This window comes from Argiope bruennichi, chromosome 9, assembly GCF_947563725.1.
Source record: "Argiope bruennichi chromosome 9, qqArgBrue1.1, whole genome shotgun sequence".
NCBI lineage: Eukaryota > Metazoa > Arthropoda > Arachnida > Araneae > Araneidae > Argiope > Argiope bruennichi.
In genome coordinates, this window is record NC_079159.1 from 86032760 (window position 1) to 86056536 (window position 23777).

At 30.3% G+C, this 23777-nt stretch overlaps 1 protein-coding gene across 2 annotated transcripts in view; it reads right to left on the bottom strand.

The window, feature by feature from the left end:
* Positions 1-23777, bottom strand: part of LOC129984713 (hemicentin-2-like) — a 516003-nt gene that overhangs the window by 232819 nt on the left and 259407 nt on the right. For both annotated transcript variants that reach the window (XM_056094654.1, XM_056094653.1), the window contains exons 3-4: positions 9247-9585; positions 3314-3424 (exon numbers count right to left, since the gene is read on the bottom strand). In XM_056094654.1, the coding sequence (XP_055950629.1) occupies positions 3314-3424; positions 9247-9585 (450 nt within the window). The remainder of the gene's footprint in view (positions 1-3313; positions 3425-9246; positions 9586-23777) is intronic.

A 23777-nucleotide genomic window follows, 5' to 3' on the forward strand; every position in this document is an offset into this window, starting at 1 on the left:
TTCCGAATCAAACTAAAAAAAGATACAATTGTATTTAGAGAGCGCTAATGCTGCTACTATTAATACACAGATGAACTTATATTAACTAATATTAAAAAGAGAGATTTGAAACATTTGAAAGTAGAATATTCTTACAAATGAATAATTTATTATCAAATATGTCTATAATAATTCTTATTAAAATATATCAAATATTTCTAACAAGATGTTCAATAATTAGTTCGTACGCTGAAACCGGGATTTATATCTACTGAAAAATTCTAGTTATAAAAAACAACTCCATAATAAAACACATTTTTTCAATAAAAGTACTGAAATATTTTCAGCATTTTCAACTGTATTTTATTTGTAAGGAAAATATTCAAATTAATATCTTTTCAGATGCATTACCACCTAGTGTTTTATTAACATTTTTTAAATTTATATAAAAGTATTAATTTTGAAATCGCCCATTTTATACACTGTTAAGGAACGAAAATAACAATTTTTAGCAAATAGCTTTATGGAAGATACGCAAACAGAAGCTTACACTATTTCCTGAAACCATAACATGTGGTATGTATTTTTAAATATGTTAAAGGACTTTTTTGAAATCAAATCCAACATCTTTTGAAAAACGTCTTCGAAGTCAGAGAAATACCGAGTACTAAATTTAAATAATTTATTACTGACTTCTTGAAATCAATTCATTTATGACTAACTAGTTAGTTGATAAATTATTATTATGACTTACATTTTTCATAAAAAAAAAAACTACTTTAGTCAATAATTTATCGACGTCAATTACTGATATATCTGCCGGAACTTCTTTTCTTCCCTTATTATTTATTGAAGGAACAAGGAAATATTCTTTTCCGATTTTTCATAGAAGTATTCTTTCAATTAAATCCAATAACAAGGGAGAGTCTGCTGTGAATCAATATTTTTAAATCTTAGATGAGTGGAAAAGAAAGATATATAACTATGAACAATATATTTTTTTTATTTTGGAGGAAGATAACATTTTAGATCTGTCTGTGCTTTTCTTTTTTTTAAGCAGAGGTGCATACGCATTATGTTAAAACAGTGATAAATAATTTGCAGTCTTTTATAACTTTTGTTAATAATAAAGAAGTTGTGTGTCTCATTATCGAAGTTCTACAAGGAAGATCGATTGATTGAGAGCTACTAAATTTGGGAAAGAGGTACTTTGAATGGTAAAAATGCTCAACTCTGCCGAATTATTTGTGATATTTTAAATATAATTTTAATTAATAAAAGAATTAATTATGTCGTTTTTCTTCAAAATTAATATTACAAATTCCAAAAATATTACAACAAAAAATTATTTTTTTTGCGTCATTTTAAAATGAAAAACTTGTCATCCTAATGATACCAATTTAATTGTCATACGAATATTTAAATAAATTTGACAATTTGTTAAATGTTTTTTTTATTGCATATCCTTGAACAATTCTTTTTCTTTATCATAATGAAATTCAAAATATTTTCATTGTTTCATAAAATATTTAATCGTATTAATTTCTTCTGTTGTTGAAAGCTAAGAATGTTTCTGTGCATTGTCTGTAGAACTGAAATGAAGAATCGGAAAATGGAAATGGAATACAGCAAACGATGACATGAATATAAAACAAAATAAATTGCACTATGATACAATGGGATTTGAATCCATTAGAAAGGTTCATGTACGTAATAAACGGAACATTGCAAGGGATTTAAAATTATTTAGGCTATTAAAAATAAATAATAAATAATGTTATTAGAAATATATTGTAGAAATATTCAATACGAAACTACGCGTAAGAGATTTAATTGTAATTAAACAAAGCTAATATTCCCTACGAACTAGTTTCTAATTATAGGCTTAAAATGATTCGATTCTTCAAATGCCTGTAATTTTAGGATACAACTTTATATATATCTTTGCATTAGTTTACCAATATAAGCATTTGCTTATACTTTGTTTTATTTTTGATTGTTTTGTTAGTTACACAAAATTCAAAAGTTTCAAAACCTATTTTATTACAGCGGAATGAATAAAGATAGAATCTGTTTATTTGGAATGTCTTGCAATGCTCCCGTCGCTGTACTTCTTTGGAACTTGAGAATCGTAGACCCGTAAGCAAATTTCTATCCTGGGAGAATTTCACATGGAGGCCAGATCAGGGGAATAAACCAGTTTTGGAAGTTTAGGAATTGTTAATCAGGGGATTACAAGGTCTGCAAGTCCTGTCATCTGTAAATCTCATTAGATCATACTTTGCATTCAGGGAAACTTAACTTGATAGTAAAATATGTTCACATAATATTATATGAAATCTGAGGATATATTATTTTATAATATATTTCATTTCCATCTCGTTTTGAAACAACATTAGAGCTAGACAATGTCATTTTGAGGAAAGGTCAGATGACGAGGATAGTGGTTTAATTGGCACTCCCTTTCCTCTTTCAGGAGTAGGTGCTCAGCCTAGATATAATGAGCATTAAACTGACCCTCTTTCAGGGTCATTCGGAGAAAGTGAGTCTTAATCAATATAACCCAAAGCTGCCCACAGTTCTCATGAATAAAATTGGGTTTAACACTTAATTTGCAAAATTTGGCTACATAAAGTGTACGATATGAAGCAGTTTATCATCTGATTGCGTTAATTGAAATTTTGATACGACTAGCTTTTATATTAATTGGATAAATAATTTTATCTTTATTTTATTGAAAATAACTTGATAAAATTTATTATTACAATACCAAGTAATAATAACTATCAAATATTGTGTGTATATCAATCGATAAAATAATGGCAAAGAATAAAAGTGATTTTTTTAAAAATTCTTATAATGTGCTCCACTTCTGTTACAATTTTTCCATATTCTGGGTAAGTTGTAACAGCCCGCAAAGTTTAGGACAAATATAGTTGAAATAAATAAAATTGTTGAACATTATACATTTTGTGAATGAATATTTAAGCTCTTAAATAATAGTTATAAACATAAAATCGCAAATTATATAACAAAATCCAAGCCTTTTCCAAAAATTGTTAATGATAGCTCTTATCTCTCCTACTTTGGATAGTATTTTGAACTTTTCTACATTTATAATTTTGTCATACTCTTAACTTTTCTTCGTAATTGGGGCTAGTAGTCTGAAGATTTTACAAATGAGAAGATTTGCATCAATAGAATTTAATTACACTTTGGATGAAATTAATCTTCATACATTAATTTCATTTCAACATTAACCATTCATTAAACAATAATTTCTCATACAAAAGATTGTTTTAGTTCAGAAGTGTTCATAAGAAGGCATAGTTACCTTTCTGAGCCTCGCAGGACAAAGAGATCGTTGACCTTTCTCTGTAGGGTCCGGCCACATCCCGGACTTCCTGGCCGGAATCATCCCGGATTATGAGCTTCTTGGGGGGAACTGAAATAAAAAAGAAGAACGCTAAATAAAAACAGAAAAAAAATTATCAGATAGGAACAATATCTAGATATTAAAGGAAGAACGCGAAGAATGTATCAATTCTGGCAACACTTGTTGGTATAGTTAAATTAAAAGAAAGGAATAATTAACTTATACAAAATAAAATTACTCATACTATAAAAATGAAAATAATCACGTGATTACATAAAATTATTAATCAGCATATTAAGTTCGAATAGATTAAAATGAAAAAAATGGGCTAAATAAAGGAATTTTAATAAATGGATTGCAAAAAATGTGCATCTGCTATTCATTAAACATTGAATATTTATTGCATGCATTGATGTGGATTTAAAATGTTCAATTCTTGTCAAAAATCATGTTGTAGATTTGATTGTAGTATGATCAAAATCTTTTCACATATTTCCACTCTATAGCAGCTTTTGTGTTTAACTTCGTCTGATAGAGAATGGATGCAGTGAGCATTTCACAGCAGAGACCCAGAACCTTTCTTTACAAATTTCAATACATATCTATAATTTTAATGGCAAGATCATATACCAAATTTCATTTATTTACAAAATAACGTTTTCAGTTCACAATCAGACCAACAAAAAGTTAGTTTAAGACAGATTAGTTACAAAATTTAACGCACAGATTTCTAAGTTTGAAATAAAACAAAGTATAAGCTTATTCTATCTATCTCACTGCGTTTTTGAATTATTGTGTCCTTATCTAAACAGAAGGAAAAAACAAATATACTTTCCGTAGAGGGATTTCGTTACAAATTTGATGCAGATCTATAGTTTAATCCCTTGTGGTCATATGCTAACTTTTAGATTCCATAACTTTTCTTTGCCGTTAAAATCATATATTTACTGTCAATCACTTTTTTGCCATTTCTTCTATTTTCAGCCAACAAACCTTTTTACGATTTTAATCGTAGGTCTACTGTCAGTAAATTTTTACCATTCCATTTTGTGCATCTACTTTCAGTCACCAAACTTTCTTATCGTTTCCGATGAATCTCTACTGCCATTCAATTTTCTACATTCCATTCGTGCATCTACTTTCAGCCACAAAAGCCCTTTTTTATCATTCTACTCATACGTTATTATCAGCTACTGTTTTATCATTCCTTTCGTGCTTCTATTTTGGGTTTCAAAAACTTTTTTTTACCGTTTCAGTCGCATGGCTTTTGTCAGTCACTTTTTGACATTCTATTCGTGCCTGTACTTTCACCCACCAAACTTTTGTATCGTTTCAGTCGTGTCTCTACTGTCAGTCACTTTGCTACCATTTCATTCGTGCATCTAATTTCAGCCACCAAATTTGTTTTAGTCATTCTATTTGTGCAACTGTTTTCAACCAACAAACTTTTTTTAAATTCCGGTCGTTTTTTACCATTCCATTTCTTGCATCTACTTTCAGCCTCTAAATTGTTTTACTTTTTCAGTCTTATGCTTATTGTCAATCACGTTATTACTTATCCATTCGTACATCTACTTACAGTCAACGGAGCGTTTTTTTACCGTTTCAATCGTATGTCTATTTTCAGTCACTTTTTTACCATTACATTCGTGCATGTACTTTCGGACATCAAGCAATTTTACTGTTTCAGTCGTATGTCTATTGTCAATCACTTTATTACCTTTCCCTTCATGCATCTATTTACAGTCAGAAAAACTTTTTTTACCATTTCAATCGATGTCTACTGTCAGTCACGTATTTTTTTTACCATTCGATTCATGCATATACTTTCAAACACCAAACAATTTTATTGCTGAAGTTGTATGTCTACTGTCAGACACTTTTTTCCATTATCTTCATGCATTTACTTGAGCCGCATATACCTTTTTTTCTTGGTTCTAATCATATGTCTATTTTCAGTCACTTTTTAACCATTTCATTCGTGCATATACTTACAGTCGTCGAAACCTTTTTTCACAGTTCCAATCGCATGTCTATTTTCAGCCGTTACAGCACAGAACCAAACTGATCTTATATTATACTAAGTAGGTAAAATTTGGAGAAAAATATAATTCAAAATAATACCTTATTAATTGCGTTGAAGTGTAATTTCTCATATTTACATCTTAAGATATTTTAAAAATAATTTTCAATAATTGCAAAACAAGTAATCGAAAAATGAACACCATAAAATAAAAAATAGCGATGACTAACTTTATTTTGACTCTTTGAATTCGATACAGAATGAAATATCGTTTTTTTTAAATATTTATATTAAGTTCCCTGCCAGTGATATAGTTTCAGTGAAGCGACGAGTGACATATTTAGGAATTTCCAGCAATAGTGAAATAGAAAAAAAATTAAAAAAAATCTTTGTTATATATAAATCTGATCAATATTATATTTATGTATGAATTTAATACGATCGCAAAGGTTTAAAGAAACAAACGTTCATTAATCTAGCTCTTTTTCTGTTTAGTATGTTTAACGATCGACAAATTGAGATAAATAATTCAAAAAATGCATTTTTCTCAGAAATAATAATAATAATAATAAATTAATATTATAATAATAAAAAAGTTAATATAATAATAATAATAAAACTTTAATATGATAATAATAATAAAATTTAATATGATAATAATAATAAAATTTAATATGATATTAATAATAAAGATACAATTAAGAACTTAAAGTTGAAGTCTTTAACGAATAATCTTTTTTTTTTCTTTGTTCTGAAAGCAAGAAGATAAAAAAAATATACGATAACGATATTTGATGACTGTAAACAGTTCACTAATAAGAAACAGAAATTATTGCACATGACACTGAATATATGGAAACATTTTTCATTTTTCCATTTGCAAAAGCAGAATCACGAAAAAAAATAAAAAATGATTGGAAATATTCTAAATCGCGCTTGAACTATTTCAGCAACGAACTCTTTTTGTTGTCATCATATTTCCGAAAAATTATTTGGATAATTTTTCATATGAACATCAAAATCTAACAAGCGCAAAATTAGTAAAAAAAAAATATCCAAACTTCAAAAAGCATTTGCGTAAACGGTGTCATTTTTCCACAAACTAAAAAGAAAATTTCTAAAAAAAGCTATTTGGAGAAGTGCGCAATCTTTTTGATGGTAAACATTATTAAAACATTTTTTTTTTTAGGGTAGCAGTTCTCCAGTCTTAGTTTTTTTATATGACGACAAAAATACGCAAAGACAAACAGAAATAAAGAAACATCAGAAGAACAACGAAAAGAAGTGAACTAAAAAGAAGCTAGAACGGGATAAAAAAAAAACGAACGTAAAAGTAGCCGAAAATCGGATTTACTTCCACTAGAACTTAATTATTAATTTGTGTTTCATGTTTCTTTTTCCCCTACATCATTATTTTTTACTTTCAGCGCAGTATTTTTACTAAAGTTTCTAGATCTTCACAAAACTTATTTTTTGTAAAGAAAACTAATGGCATAAAATCTTCAGGTATTAGATGCTTCTCTGTTTTTTTAAAAATATAAAAATCCATTGCGCAAGGTAAATGGTTTTGAGATATTTATACATTTTTTTTAAATCTCAATTCTTGTTTATTTCATCTATTTTATATAGAATTACAAGAATTTAAATCCTGCTTCATATTATTTCTTTTTAATAGTTCACAAGAATATTTTCAAAGATTTAAGGCCATAATTTTAAATTTAGTTTTCGTTGCTTCCTATTGAATCTAATATATATAAGTTTATCAAATTAAGATTTGATAATTAACTATAATCATCCATTTATTAAAAAGACCTAAAATACTGTCACGAAGAAAAATCAGTCTTAGAAAACGATTTAGTTGGTTTTAAAATATAAGAGAAACGAAACGTTCGTGTTATTGGCTCAAAAATAAAGATCATAATGAAATATATTCCAACAAATTAAAGTCACATTTCACGTGATTTTAAAACATAAATTTTTATATAAAATTATCAATTAATCTTTCATTTTTTAAAGAAAACTATTTAAATTAGAGGAGTAGAAAACTTTCGTGCACATGCAATTTCGTTTATTCAAAGAAAGGAAAAATTTTATTTCCTTAAAATGTCACATTAATTCCTGGTCAGCCTCTTAATGCTGATAAAGGAATTTACGGATGTATTTTGGTTTCGATATTATGTGATTTTGTTCTTGTATACAGAGTATTTTGCGTCGTGAGAAATATTGGCAAAAATTTGTTCCAAGCAAATTACGTTGTCTAGTTTATTTACTTTTGCCTCTTGGCCACTGGTTTATTCCCTTTTAGTTAATTTGAAGAGTTATAATGAAGCATCATTCGTAGCAAATATAATGTATTTCTTTCTTTTTATTTATTTATTTTTTGGTTTGTTTTCGGCTAAATAGCTCTGATGTTTTGAACAACATGTTTTACAGCTCTTGGCCTTCCGTTTAATTTTGTAGGCCCAAAGTATTTCTTTAAAAAATTCTGGTGAGTCTATTTTTTTAATCGTTTGAGAACCTACGGAAGGTTTTCAGCTGTATAAAATACAGTTGATATTGCCGCATTGAAAAGAAGCAGTCGACTCTCCATGGTCGAATGGTCATAGCATTTTCTCTTAATTAAGAGATCGTAAGTTCGAATCCCGCTAGAGACAATGCGCTTCACAGTCAGTGTAAATATTTAATTTCTTGATTTTTTTTGTTTTCCTTTTTTTCATGTTCCAGAAGATTCTGGACATTTCTTTAGTTTACCAGAGAAGTGTTCTGCACTTTTCTTACTGTCTCCAGAAAAGTATTCTGGAACTTTCCCTGTTAGTATAAAAGCAGAAGATCTGTCATTCACTGTGTTCTGAGTTCTGAGTTGAATTAATAAATTGGTTGAACTCTACTTCTTGTGTGTGTCATTGAGTTCCATACTAAAGCACCTACGTGACAATATTTACATCGCATCTCACTCTCTCTATCTCTAGTATATCAATACTGTGAAGATCGAGCAACGAGGCTAATTAAATCAACGTTTAATTCAAATTCATAGCGAGCCCTAATAGGCTAGTGGATCATCATGAAAATTGCGATTATCTAAATGATTAATTATGATCACTCCTTGTATATTAAAAGAATATAATATACAGGCGGTCATAATTAAAATATATGTGTTTAGAGATAATCTACAAAGACATGAATCATATACATGGCGGATATTCTCAAAACAGAATCTCTAGCTCTCTGATACGAAAGTCATCTTGGCCTTAATTCGGAAGCTGATAAAGTCAAAGCTACGTACAACCTTGACGCATGTTACTGTAGTGAATAGCATATAAGCCAGTTATCAACTACGCTACCCGAGCAATTGCTTTTGTATCATGGTCATGTTACTGGGCTGGGAACCACAAGGTCCTAGGTTCTATCCTTGCGCATTCCAATTTACCACATTGGGGACCTCGGACGATGAACCTTCAACCTTCGTACAGTTGTTGTGGCGCCATCTACCCGCAACCAAAGTCGTCAGACTCACTCAACGCAGCAACAGCATCGCAACATTACATTTGTCGAGGGTAAAAGGTTCTGGTCTGGTGGAGAGTCAGGAATGCACGATAAGATATCGTTTTCGCCATTTTACAGTGCTCAAATCGGGAGATATTTTCTAAAACATAACTCTTACAGCTTTAAAAACTTGACATCAAATAATTAAAATAAACTAAAGAAAGTTTGGACTCTTTTTACTGATGAAAGGCAATATATTCGTAAATAACATTTTAACTAACGCACAAATCAAAATAAAATTATAACATGGTAGTTTATAGATTTTGCTGATGTTATTATTGTGGAGATACTCCGATATATGAAAGAATATGATTTAGATACTTACCTATGACAACCAAATTGACCTTTGTCAGTTCAGTCGCTGACCATTGATAGTCAACGCGGCAGAAGTACGCACCGGAGTCTTCTGCCTTCAGTGAGTCCAGTTGAAGGTAGGGTTGTGCAGCTGTCACATAAAACCTGACTCTGTCACCGTAAGTCTCGTTCCGGACGTGGGAAGCTTCGCCCAGTGGTCTACTTCGGGCGTCCAGGGTGTAGAAAGCGTTGACGCCGTCATTCTTGTACCAAAAGATGAACTCGACATTATCATCCGTCTTCTGCAGGACGCTGCAAGGCATTTTGATGCTCGTGTCCACCATGGCTTCGAGGAAGATCTCCGAAAGAACTGAAATGAAATAAATATTCATTCATTAGGTATGTTTTGTAAAATACTTTTGGGATCGATGGTTTATAAACGATATAACTTGGTATACATTAAAATTCTATTTAATACTCTGAAAAAAAAGTACCAAATGACAATAGACATAAACGTTCCAAGCTATGAAGAGATTCATTTTGCATCAAAACAGTTTTCCTTACATTATGCAAAGAAGATCATTTTCAACATACAGGGCATTTTACCATTGATAATACAACTCATCCGATGCCGAAAATGATATGCACTTTTCATGCAATAATGAAAACCCATCAGATCATTCTGGTACACTTCGTCTGTACTATGTCAATGGATGCTTTGAATTTAAAATATGGACACATGGGCATTCCTGAGTTTACAATAACAATAATCAATAACAGATTCTACTTCAACTACAAATTGTTATTAGTACTAATAATTGCCCGATGGATTTTTCACAAAGATAAGTATAATTATTATTTAGTTATGTGTGCTAAAATTTGCAAAGAAGAATTCGTTGGATGATAATTTATAATAAGAAAATAGACCTTAATTTTTAAAAACTTTATTAAGGGAAAATTCTGGAGAAATGCGATGGCCAAAAATCCATTTTCTGGATTCCAGGGGGTTGAGTCTTCAGCAGGTGGTGTTATAAAACTATTTTTAAGTTCAAGTAGACGAAATGTGACAAGGTGGTTGTATTCTTTATTTCATTCTTACAACTTGAACACCATTTGCCTATGTTTATCCAAAGATTCCAAAAACATTTCACCCGGAAGTGCAACACATAAAATATTTCTTTCAAAACCAGAATAACGAGTTAAAAATTTGTTCACTTTACCAACTGTGAATTGCGCATCTGAGAGTCCTGCGATCGAAATATTTAAAATGAAAAATATTTTTTTTTTTCAAATAGGAATAGTTTAGTTCAGTTTAGTTATATTAACGTCCCGTTGTAAAGCAACAGTAGGGCTATTTTGGGACGGACCTCGTAATTTTGAACCTCAGTCAGATGACGAGGACGACACCTGAGCTGGCACCCCCTCTCCACACCACGCCACACCAGCGGGAGGAAGTTTGGTCATCACGAATTTAACGTGTAACAGACCTCCCTTACACGAAGGTTCTTCGGTGGAATCGGGGCACGAACCTGAAACCCTCCGGTTCTGAAGCCGAGACCTTACCACCAGGCCACCGTGGCCAATTCAAATAGGAATAATTTCAGGATGCAGACTAGTGCTTCGGCAAATGCTATGAAATTAGTAAGAACTCCAGCACAAATGAGTGCAAATTCTTAACATTTAAAATATATTGAACAGATAATACTGATAATATATTATTGGCGACTATTTTCAACTAATAAATAATAAATTATCTCTAACATAGGACTCTGTTTTGGTATGCCATACAGAAAAATGAGATATCTATATTTATAAAGAAAATATATGTTTGCGCATCTGCGCTGAAAAGACAAAGCTATTGCATTTACAACCATCTAATTTGACACGAAAATATATAAGCAACTCCGAAACCTGAATTTTAAAATTTAACATACAAAATTTTTATTCAATGTTTTGGATTGTTTGATATGATTTTTTCGGAAGTTGTTTTCTTGTTGTTGTTGTTTCTTATGGCACTTGCCATGGACTAGTCCGCTGTTACGAAGACAGCAATTTTAAGCCGGTGTGTGAGCATCTCTTGTTTTTATAGTAGCGCCAACTAGGACCAAGAGTACGACTTTGCTACGCACGCATCACTCATTTGCTTGTACAACCCCTTTTTACAGAAGGGAACATTCACACATCTCACAGATTGAAAAACGGAAGAACAACCATGCCGAAACCGGGACTCGAACCCAGGATGCCCAGATCACGGGGAAGACACGCTACCTCTATGCCAGGACGCCGGCAATTGTTTTCTAATGATAGCAGAAATAAAATACACTGCCAAAGATAGCAAACAAATACCGTCTTAAAGGAGTTTGCTTTAAACCTTTGAATATTTTACTGAATTTTAGGGGATGATTTTTTAAAAATTTGCATGCACAGTCGAATTATACTAAGGATTTTTTTCTGCTTTTTCAAAGAACAAGGAGAAACTGTGAATAAATGCTTCCATACCAAAGTTTAACAACCAGAAAAGCAATATAACAAATGAACAATTTAATTACAAAAAGCAGCTCATTATATTATATTATATTACTAGCCGCCTTTGGCGACCAGCCGGTTCGCCAATCTTAATGTTCGTTAAAATTTTAATAATTAAATATTTTATGCAATTCCAACTTTAATAGATTCTTCAGCAAAATATTTTAAAACTTCAAATTTTGATAGTCATATAATTCACTCATAATATTATAAAGGCCTTTAGTCATAACGTGATATGTATCTCTCTCATTTTCTGTAACCCCTCGTAGAATGTATGCTTTAAATTAAAGTGTAAATGATTAATCTGCAATTAATATAATAATATTTTTTTACTGAAACAAAGCATTTTTTTAATAATATTATTACTGATAATAGAGTCACTGAGCGTTTAAACTTTATGGGCACTAAAGAATATCTTTCTTAATTTATGTAATATCTCAAGAATTTGTCAACAAAATTTTCTCAGATTCATCATGAACAGATCGATTCATTAACAATGTTTCATTTTAAATGCATCAAACACTAAGAAAATAAAATGAATCGTTTAAAATAATCGGTCTAAAACAGGTTTAAAAAAACTACTTAAAAAACGATGTACTTAAAACTATAAGCATATACAAAAAATATATATAACTAACATAAATACAATTTACTTACAAAAGCATGCAACTAACCTAAAAATAATTTAAATCGTCCGTTCATAACGGTTGTCATGGTAACAATCAGAACACAATGCGCATGCGTGAATTTTCTTCGCCAGTTACGTTAACACAAATGCGTGAATTTTTCTACGCCAGTTGGGGTAACGCTATGCAGATTTTACATTTTTAATTTCCTTTATTCTGTGTTATTTTAATTCAAAAGTACTTCAGAATGAATCTGAAACATGGATTAATTAAAAATGTTTAGTTTTAAATGCATCAAACATTAAGAAAATAAACAGAATCGTTTGAAATAATCCACCGAAAAATATTAACCCTAGCCTCATTACTGTTGGGAGAAAATAAAACGGAAGCCTTAGTCATTTGGCGGTGGAGAAAATGGAAGATTTTTTTGGCGGAAAAGTTGGCGGTGGGAAAAATGGAAGATTTTTTTGGCGGGAAAGTTAGTTTTTAATTAATAATTAAAATTCTAATTAAAAATTCGAAAAAAGGAACCCCAGGTGCACATTCCGGACCTCCAAGGTATACATGTCCAAATTTGGCAGCTGTAGGTCAAACGGTCTGGCCTGTAGAGCGCCAACACACACACACACACATTGAGCTTTATTATAAGTATAGATGAATAGCTTTTGTGCATATTTCAAATCAAAATAAGACTAGTTGCTAGCATTTTCTTCATTATCTACAATAAAAATGATTAAGCACATCAATATAGAGAACTCTAAAATTCATAGATATAAAGTAAATAAGATTTAAGATATATTTTAGATGCACACAGAAGAAAATATCTGAAACTAGCTCGAATGGGTCCACAACAAAATCCTCTTACACTCTCCAATAGAGTCTTATCCCCTTCTTCGCAAGATAAGACCAGGGATAAGACCACGAATGCCTTGCAAGGTATTTGCGAACTAAAATTACCAATTGTAGATCTTTTTCGTAAATGTAGAGTTTTAAACCGAATCTTTCGCTCGGATATATATTTTGGAAGTCTTTTTGGCGACCGATTGAAACCAACATTTCACACAGAAGTTCATCTGTAATTATAAGAACATCGAATTTCATTTATTAAAGATACGGAGGTTTGAATTGCTGAGTTTACATGCATGCAGTAGATTGTCAATCCTTTGACAGAATTAGTTGAAAATTTGATAGGAATCAATACATTCAGACTCTAAACCGTCTGTATATAGACAAATAAACCACTATGTACCAAATTTTAATTATCTAGAGCTTTGCATTTCTTAGTGATCGAATTCATTTTTACTCGAATGGGCAAGCAGAAAAACATGATAGTAGATCTCGCTTAAAATTTGACAAGTTTCTACAAATTTGGGCTTGAATTTATATACCAAATTTTATCCGTCTAAGTCAAAGAGATTTTGAGTTATCGTATTCATAGACAGGCAGAGAGATAGATATAATACAAAAAAAAAAAAAAAAAAAAATGTTTTTCGAACTCAGGCAGTCTTAAACGTGGAAATTCTTCAAAATCTAGAGTTTAAATGTTTTGACGATTACAATACTTTCTCTATATTCTGTAACCGAAAAAGTGAAAATGTGGCTCTAAGAAGAGTTTTCAATCATTGAACGCTTGATGATTGGCTTTGTTTACTGATGTTTGCTGACCACTGGTATAGATGGACAGACAGTCGATCTCTATTTGAATTTGGCTCAACATTTGGTTGGTGATATAGAGGTTATACAGATGTTAAATCTGTGTACCGAATTTTATCTATCTAGCTCTCTCCATTTTGCAGTCATCTTGTTAACATTTATTTGATAAATTGGACTGACAGACGTCTTCTGAATACTTGAGCCCAAAAACTGATAGAAATCTACACATTTGATGTAACTAAGTACCATATTTATTTTGCCGAGCTCAAAGTGGTTTTTAGTTATCTTTGTTATAAAGACAGTCCGACAGACAAACATATTTCCCAAATGTGTTTATCGGACTCAGAGAGGCTCCATAGAAGATTACAATACTTCTCTATATGCCATAAGAGAAAGTAAACGAAATTAACACTTTAAAGAGCCATTTTTTTCTAGTCATATTATGTTAAAATAGTTTTAGGCTTGAAATTAGAATAAGAAAAGGGATTCATTTAGCTTATTAGATAAATTTAATTTGATTAATTAATTAATTTGGTTAATTAATAATTAAGTAGCAAATCAAGACACATCATTTTGTTTGAGATAAAGAACGGAAGCATCTAAGTTTTTGACTTCCTAAAATAATTTGTCAAAACTTATGCCAACCTTCATAATTTCAAACAAAGATTGATAAATTTGGTGGGAAGCATACTTCCCACGGCCCTAGAAAGGGTTAATCTATTCTCCTTATCATTATACTTTAAAGACTTGTTCAGTTGTTAAGTGTTAAAATTTCCTAAAATATAAACATTTGATGGATGTTTAATATGTAAAGACTTGTTCAGTTGTTTAGTGTTAAAATTTCCTAAAATATAAACATTTGATGGATTTTTAATATGTAAAGACTTGCTATAATTAGAAATGTAGAAAAGCTCAACTTTCGAATTCGATAAAGTAAATTAATCGCATAATAGACTATAACAAACTAAGAAAACTTCATTTAAAAATAACTTTCTTAAAGAATTACTCACAAAACTTTTAATAGCTACCGAGGGAAAACAAATCTCAGTCTATTCGTTATCTTTTAATTAATTCGTCAATTAAAAGGTATAAATCTCCTTAAATATCAAGAGCATCATGGGAATGGAGGACTTCAAATTCAATATTTCTTACACTCTCTACAAGATCTCGGTGGGTGCAAACACTAGTTGGAATTAATTTATTCCTGGAATAACTTCCAAGAAATAAGAAGTTTCACTGAGTCCTTTGAGAATTGTTGGCTCGCTGAGTTGTGTTCAGAAACTCTTGTCTGCAGTTCACATTCTACTCGGATGAAAAGCAATAATAATTAATTTCTGGATGCTTGGAAAGAGCTTCTGCACTTGAAGAAAATTTGTCTTCGAAGTAGAAAATATATTTTCTAATTTGCTAACGTGAGTGAAAAGTTGTTAAGAAAGCTTCTGAGTTAATCTTGATTACCAAGAACATTAATGTTTACCCATTGGGCAAGAAGAAAAAGAAATTTAATTCCTTTTCTAATTAGGTATAAAATAGGATGAATTTATGCCTTGTTCTAGGAACTGGTGCGGCAGAGAAAACTTTCCAGCTGGGTTTGTTTTCTTGTAAACATTCTGTCAAAGAAATTAAAATTAAAATATTTGTTGAATCGAAGTGGGAAGATGATATTCTGTATTGTAATGAAAGTTTTCAACATATATTTCTAGCCTAGCTATTCAATTTGTGTTCTATTTTAAATAATTATTCTGCATTTAAATCGTTCATTAAATACATTTCTTTAATTAACACCTACTTCCTCTGAATCATTTTAAGCTTAAATTTAATTAATAATTTTTTACTTTGCATCATTCTTTCGATCTTTTATTCAATTATTGTTCACTCAATGAAAATGGAATTTTATACCATTCTTCATATACTAGTTGTATTATGATATTTTTTTTTGGCGTTTTATCTTGCTACCTTTTTTATATTTTATTGAGTATATTTTATAATCTACTGTAGGATTCCCAGATATAAAATTTTCAATAAATTATTTTAAAATTACATTACCAAACAGATACAATAAATAAAGATTTAGGGGCTGTTAAATATATGAAAATTACTCTATTTCCTTCATTTCAGTCATTATCATGGCAACATTTCTCTAAGAAAGAATATATTTTTTAAAGTTCAAAGAGCAAAAATTCATTATTAAATCCGAATTCAAAATACATGATTTTACTAGAAAAAATAGACGAAGATTAATTAGTGTTCTCAAAGCATGTCATTTTAAGCAATAAAAATGCTTGATAAGTCTAGCAATTAATATTAATAAAAGAAAATTATTTTTACAATTTTGTAATATTGCTTCCAAGCATGGTTAGTTCAATCACAGGAAAGACCGTTTTACGTTCAGTTCTGTTGGATGCTGATCGGATACCGAATCAGTGATCTCAGTACTTGGCGACTACTTTGGCGACAAAATAGATAATACTGGAATCTTCCAAAATTTTGGCAATAGAACCAATAGAAACCGAGATATGTTTGATTGTTCCAGAACCTTCTCTGCCCGACTCCAGGAACTATAAAAGGCAGGCAGTCTAAATTGAAGACAATTGTGGAAAGAGTCAATGGCGAACAGTTGGATCAGCGGCAAATAGTGCGCGAATCCTCGTGTTTATTATAGAAGTAGCATCGAATCGTGTGTGGAAAAGCCAGTCTGTAGTAGTGAGTCGGCAGTTGGATATAGCTAAAGCGGGGAGACATTTAACAATTGCTGAAGTTTGGAGAGACCGTAGAGTGAAGCTATGTAGATACCCTCCTCCTGTTGAATTCTGTCTGGCCGCTTTGTGCGCTGTGGTTGTTATTACTACCGATTACTACTTGTGGGCTACTGTTTGTTGTAGTGTGCTGCTGTGTATTACATGTGTTCGTCTCGGCTGTATATTTGTTGTCTGTATATTCGTTTCTTCGTCTTTAATGAAAGTCATCGTTCGTTATTAAAGGACTATTCCTTCATCGACTAACCAATCGAAAGAATCCCGAATTCATAACATTATATAGAACTTTTTTTAGGAGCAGCTGAAAAGCAAAAGGCAGACGCTTTCTTTTTTAAATATTTCTTTATAATTGAAGCATAAACTGAACTTCCTCATTAGTCTTTCGATTTGCGACGTCAGGATTCCACCAAATGATATTTGAATACATTTTTTTAAAAATATTTAATTTTTTTTAACAGAAAGAATTTTAAATATGAAAAAATTAATTTATTGAAATATTTGTAATATTTTGTTTAGTTAAAAAAAATCTATTTTGGCGATGAATAATGTCATTGCATTTTTTCAAACAAAGTAGTTGCTTTGTATTTTATTTACTCCTACAATGAACAGTACGTAGACTTATACTTTGTACAGACTTTCTCTTCGGTTCTCTTTCACTTAATTAATGGCCTCAAAAATAATTTTTACAATTGCAATTGGTTCTCGTTTTCTTTTGAAATGCAAGCAAAAGAGAATCTATAACTCGTATCGAGTTTTCCCCCATAAATTTTTTCATATTTATTTCAAGAAGAAAATGCTGATACATCTTAAAATAAAGCGGAGTTGAGAGCCTTGTTTCATTTTTTCGACCTATTTTAACACATTTTTATTTCAGCCAGAAATTTTTTTGAAAAGCTGAGACCCACTCGAAGAAAACAAAAACTATGCTGTTTTGAAAGCGTTTTGATTTTGCTACAAATCTAAAAAACTATTCGATGGAATCAGATAAAATATGAAACAATGATATTTTAGATCTTGATACTTCGATTGGTTTAAAAATTATTGTATATTTCTATTAAAGAAGTCTTAATAATGAAAACTATACGATATAACTTTATATTTTTAGAATGGTATAACTTTTATCGTTTTTATGAGCATTGTAATGTCAAATAAAAATTATTATCAAGAATTCATTATATTTTGAAATACATTGAAGAGAAAAACAATTGAAGCAATTGGAAAAATAAAATTGAGTCCTTAAATATAGTATTAAATTTATTACTACTACTACTTTTGTGATAAGTCCTTTGTACAAGTATTTTCCGAAGTTATATTTCGATCTTCAATTATTTAAAAATTAATCAAAATTTAAATATTTTCTTTTTTTGAAGGAAGACCTTATTGCATAAAAGGTATTTTTTACATCACTTTAAAATTTAAAAACTAGCTTTTTCGTTATATCAATTTATTTCTTTATACTTTTAACTTATATAAATATTTAAAAAATGATTTTAACCCTTTCTAAGGCCGTGGGAAGTATGCTTCCCACCAAATTTATCAATCTTTGTATGAAATTATGTAGGTTGGCATCATTTCTGACAAATACTTTTAGAAAAACAGAAACTTAGATGCTTCAGTTCTTTATCTCACACAAAATGATGTCTTGATTTGTCACTTAATTATTAGTTAACCAAATTAATTAATTAATCAAATTAAATTTATCTAATAAGCTAAATGAATTCCTTTTCTTATTCTAATTTCAAGCCTAAAAATATTTTAACATAATATGATTTGAAAAAAATGGCCCTTTAAAGGGTTAAATAAAATTTCTGTACTTACAAGTAATGCTATCTATTTCAATTTACCAAATCTTACAGCAGATAGAGAAAAATTTTGTTTTGTTTTGTTTTTTCAGCAAATTACGAATGCTCTAGATTTTATTTTCATATCTGGTGGGAACTATGAAATATTAATATTAAAAATTGAGGACAAAATATTAATATTAATATTAAAAATTGAGGTGGGCATATTAAAAATTGTGATAGGTAATTTTCCTTATTAAGTGAAGATTTAAAAAATTCTTTTTATTCTTGTACTAAAATTCAAATACGTTTTATAGTTTCATAAAATCCATGATTTCCATGCAAATTTTAATGTTATGATGTAAAAAAATATGCTTTCTTTAAGCATTAATTCTAAAGTAGAATTTTTATTTTCGTTTTTATTAATATAATAATTCCTTTAAAACTAATTGCATGAGAAAAATATCATAACTTTAAATCACATAGATTAAAACGGTTCAATTAAATTTAAAAATTCGCGATGTTTCGAACTAGCAGTTTGAATTGTTATTATTAATTTTTTTATCGAAAGAAATTCAGAAATATATTGTTCAATACAAAGTATAAAATTTTAAAAATGGCATATATAAAAGAAGATTTATGAAGACATTTAGTGAAAATGACACCTGAATTCCCATGATAGACATCAGAGGATGAACCGATGAAAATGATTTACTCAGAATTCTGTAAAGGATGTCCTAAACGGCTGTGTAGTTGAATTATATTTTCTAAATGAAAACTTTCACTTAAAATAACAAATTTAAAAGAAAATTTTCATAAGTGCTTAGCACAATATTATGTAATTTGTCAAACATCTATCAACTAATAGCCATTTTTTTTCAATTAAAAGTTCAGAATGGAAAACAAAATCCCACTGAAGAAACTTCTAAAGATGACCACTGCTTAATGATGCTTATGGGGTTAAAGAAACAATATTTTGTTAAATTAAGGTTCCATTTTAAAGAATTATGAAGACTATTTTCGCATACATATTGCAATTTTGAATCATGGCCAGATAACGAAGACGAAATCTTTAGATAGTGCTAGTTTGTTCTTAGGCATAATAGTTCTTAATTCATCAAATATCTCTTAAATGATTAAAAAAAATACTTTTTTAGTTAAAAACTCAGAATGGAAACCAAAATGCTGCTGAAAAATTAGTATACATATCTAATTTAGATTAATTAAATTACGGACTCATTTTGAAGAAATATGAGGGTAATTTCGGGACATATTTCGCAGTTTTGAAACATAATCAGATAACGAAGACGACACTCTCAGATTACAACACCCTCTCTAAACTTCTACAGCACATCAGTAAGAAGATAATTGAATTTCGATGTCAAATATGGCGTTCATCTTACTCATATATACTGAGGATCATTTTTGTAACCATTTACAGAGTTAATTGACAATCGAATATATATTTTGGGCGTTTTTTCTTACAAAATATGATATAATACTATAATTGTAGTCATAAAATCACACAACAAATTGCATTTATTTAATTCATTGCGTTTTTCACTTACTTCACCAATATACTTGTGAAAGTATACAGATAAACAGACGGTAAGTTCCCTGATAGATGATTCAAAATTTGATAAAAAAAATTTTACGCTTTAAATACTAAAACTAATAATTATCTTATTAATTTATATTCGGATAAGTTAATAAGACAATTACAAGTTAAGATAATTAAAGCACAATTTATATATACTGGACAGATTTTCTCCGAATAAATTCTGTTCAAAATCCAACAGAGGTCTATACTTTGGCGTACAGACCATACACCAAATTTTATTTATCTTACTCGAAGAGCTTTTGATTTTTCATACTCAGACATATATACAGAGAGCCATGTTTACAAAAATGTATTTTTTTCGATTCAAGGAGGTCTAAAACGTAGATATTCATCAAAATCTAAAGTTCGAATTTTTTAAAGATTAAAGTAGTTCGTCTCTATATATCTCGTATATGAGGAAATAAAAAAGGCACATAATTGTAAAAAAATTCATTTAGTTTTATACATATTCTACGAAATATGAAATATATTTTATAAAAACAGTTTTAATAGAAACTTTATCGGTATATTAAAAGGTACATTTTTCATTTTAATTATTTTTTATTTTTAGCATTAATTTATATTTTTTTATTAAATATATTATGGAATATTAAAATGAATTTTTTTCTTAAATTCTCTATTGATAAAGAATCAAAATTTAATTAAATCAATCAACTAATTGATAATTAAAAAATTATTAGATTATTGTACTGCATTAGGAAAATCCAACTTTATAATATATTGTTACAAACCCGTAATTTTTGCTTCCCAGTACGAATAGTGTCATCGTACGAGACCATTTTACAATCAGCTTTGTGGGTGCTGATCGGGTGCCGCATCAGTGATCTCACAGATTAGCGACCATTTGGCGACTTGACGACGAATTTGGCGACAAAATAGAAATTACTGGAAACTTCTAGAATTTTATCGATCCATCCACTAAGAGCTGAGATACGCCTGATTGGTTTGAAAACCTTCCACCCCCCACCCCCCGGGAATTATAAAAGACTGGCAGTCTCAAGCCGAAATGAATTGGAATTGGAACCGGAATCGGAGTTGGAGTCGTAAACAAGTAACTAGTCATCGAGACGACAGCGAAGCAACAGCGGTATTGTCCGGCGAAGTGCCAGCGTTGTGTGGAGCTCAAGCAAGAGCTGAACTGAGCTGTGTGCCGAGTCCTTGTGTTTATTGCGGAAGCAGCATTGAGTTCTCTGAGGAGTAGTCGGTCGTGTAGAAAAACTAAAGCGAGGAGACAGTGGAGAATTTCAGCCGTTTGGAGAGACCTAAATGAGCGTAGAGTGAATCTTCGAAGATTCCCTCTCCTGCTGAATTCTGCCATTCCGCTTTGTGTGCTGTGGCTGTTATCACTACCGTTTACGACTTGTAAGTTTCTGTTTGCTGTAGTGTGCTGCTGTGTGCTTTCCTGTGTTCGCCTCGGCTGTATATATTTGTCGTTTGAGTATTCGGATCCTTTGTATAAATAAACGTTTTTTAACGTAAACTTTGTGTTAATAAATAAAATGAATAGAAAATTCCTCCATAAGAAATTGATAAATCATGGTAAAATCAATATACTTTATTCACAGAGTCCTTTATCTAATATGATTGTACAAAGTAGCTTTTATCCATTAAGATATGTTCTTGAATTATAAGATATGAAATGCCAATCTAAATCACATAGGAATGCGACTCGTAAAAGTATTCTCTCATGACGCCCCCAACTTCAAACACTGATTCGATTTCGCCAGTTGTTAATTCACAAGAAAGCACCTGGCCCTTCGATATGCCGTCAATAGTCATCTGGCAGTCTTCCATGCTTATTTTCAGATATTTCGCGAAATAAAGCTTTGATATAGCTCTGAATCTCTGGAAATGAAGCGATTTCGAAAATTTTATTTGTCACTTTCTCTCATAGTTAACATAATAGAATGCTCTAAGTTTATATTATGTATGTATAATTCAAAATAATGCTTTTATTTGATTTGATAAGATTTAGTTTATTAAAATTAGTTGATATTACTAAATATTGTTATTAATATGGCGAGTAAGCAGCAAATTGCCGTAGGTAGCTACTATTAATTTATAATTTTGTGCGAATCCTGTATTATGCACTTGATTCTCCATGTTTCCTCCAAATGCAAAGGTTTTGGTACGCACTCTAGAGGCATTAAAAAGTTTAAAAAGTTATTCTCAACAAGCTGGAAGGAAAAGTTCATCGGCATGCGTGTGCATTGGAATTAAATTCCTTTACATCTAAGTTACTATCTTGCAACATAAATCGATTCAACATAAATTATTCAATATTAAAAAAGTTATAGTGAAATGAAAATTCTCACCCCCTACCATTTCCACCCCCTTTGGGCAATTAACGAACTCGTTCGAGATTTTTCCATTTCTAGCAACACATTCAAAGCTAGCTAAAATCGAAAGGAAATTACTCTAGATATCCTGTTTACAAGATGACACGGACAAAGCATTTTACTCATATTATATATATGTAAACATATAATTTTTAAATCAGAAGGCAGTTTCGAAGACAGTGGGAAGACTTTCGAATTTTCGACATTTTATTTCGTTCCGGAGAGGCACGTATTATTAACAAGCTGAGCGACGAGCACACACACAACACAGAGCGGAATGTGGAAAAGTTCTTGAACATTTTATCCTTGGTCTTATATAACATGGGATATTGATAGGGAAAATATTTTTTCATAGTGCTAATATACTATTATGATTCTGATAGGGATTTCCAACACACGCGCGAACCAGGCAAGGGAAACACAGGGATCTTTTTAAAAAGTATTTGTTTAGATCAGCAATTTTTATCCTTTCACTCGCAGCGTGGGAACCGCTGACTAAAACATTTTTACGAAACCTTTGTTGCATTAATTAAATAGAAAAAGTGGAATGGGATCAGGAAATAAGAGAATATTTTACATTGATGTTGATATGGGCTGAATTTAGATAAAAATTTGAGAATTAATTTGGATTTAAATGAAAATTTAAAATATCATTACATAAACTTTTGAACAAAGGGTGGTTTTGGACCATGATCGGCGAAGAACTGAAGAAGTTTTTCCCGAAATCGTTTTATCAAAATCATTGCAATAAATAGTCTTCTTATAGGTATCTGCCTAAGAATTAAAAATAGCGTGTTTATTATTATTTTTTTAATTGAAAATATCTTTGAGAAAAAAACCTGGAGTTCGAAATGCAAGAAACATTATTCAAAATAAATGAGAATTCTAATCAAATTCGTAATACTTTTAAATTTTTAATGAATTATCCAATTATCGACAAACTAACTGATGACTAGGAAAAGCCTTATTATCGGCTAATTAGTTAAGGAAGTATTTTAGACGTCACTATTTCAAATTTTTAATAATTCAGTTGTTTAAAAAATGCAAATTTTAATTACATAAAATATTCTTATTAATAAACTTTACAAATGCGCAAGAGTTTAATTGAAATTTGTGATAATAAAACTGATTATGGATTGGTAAGACACGAAGAAAAAAAATATTCTCCGAAATATGCATGGCTCTCACATGAATCAATTTTTAAAATTTTCCTCAGATATGTGAAATAAAGCGATGACAGTAAACTGTCGCAAGTTAGGA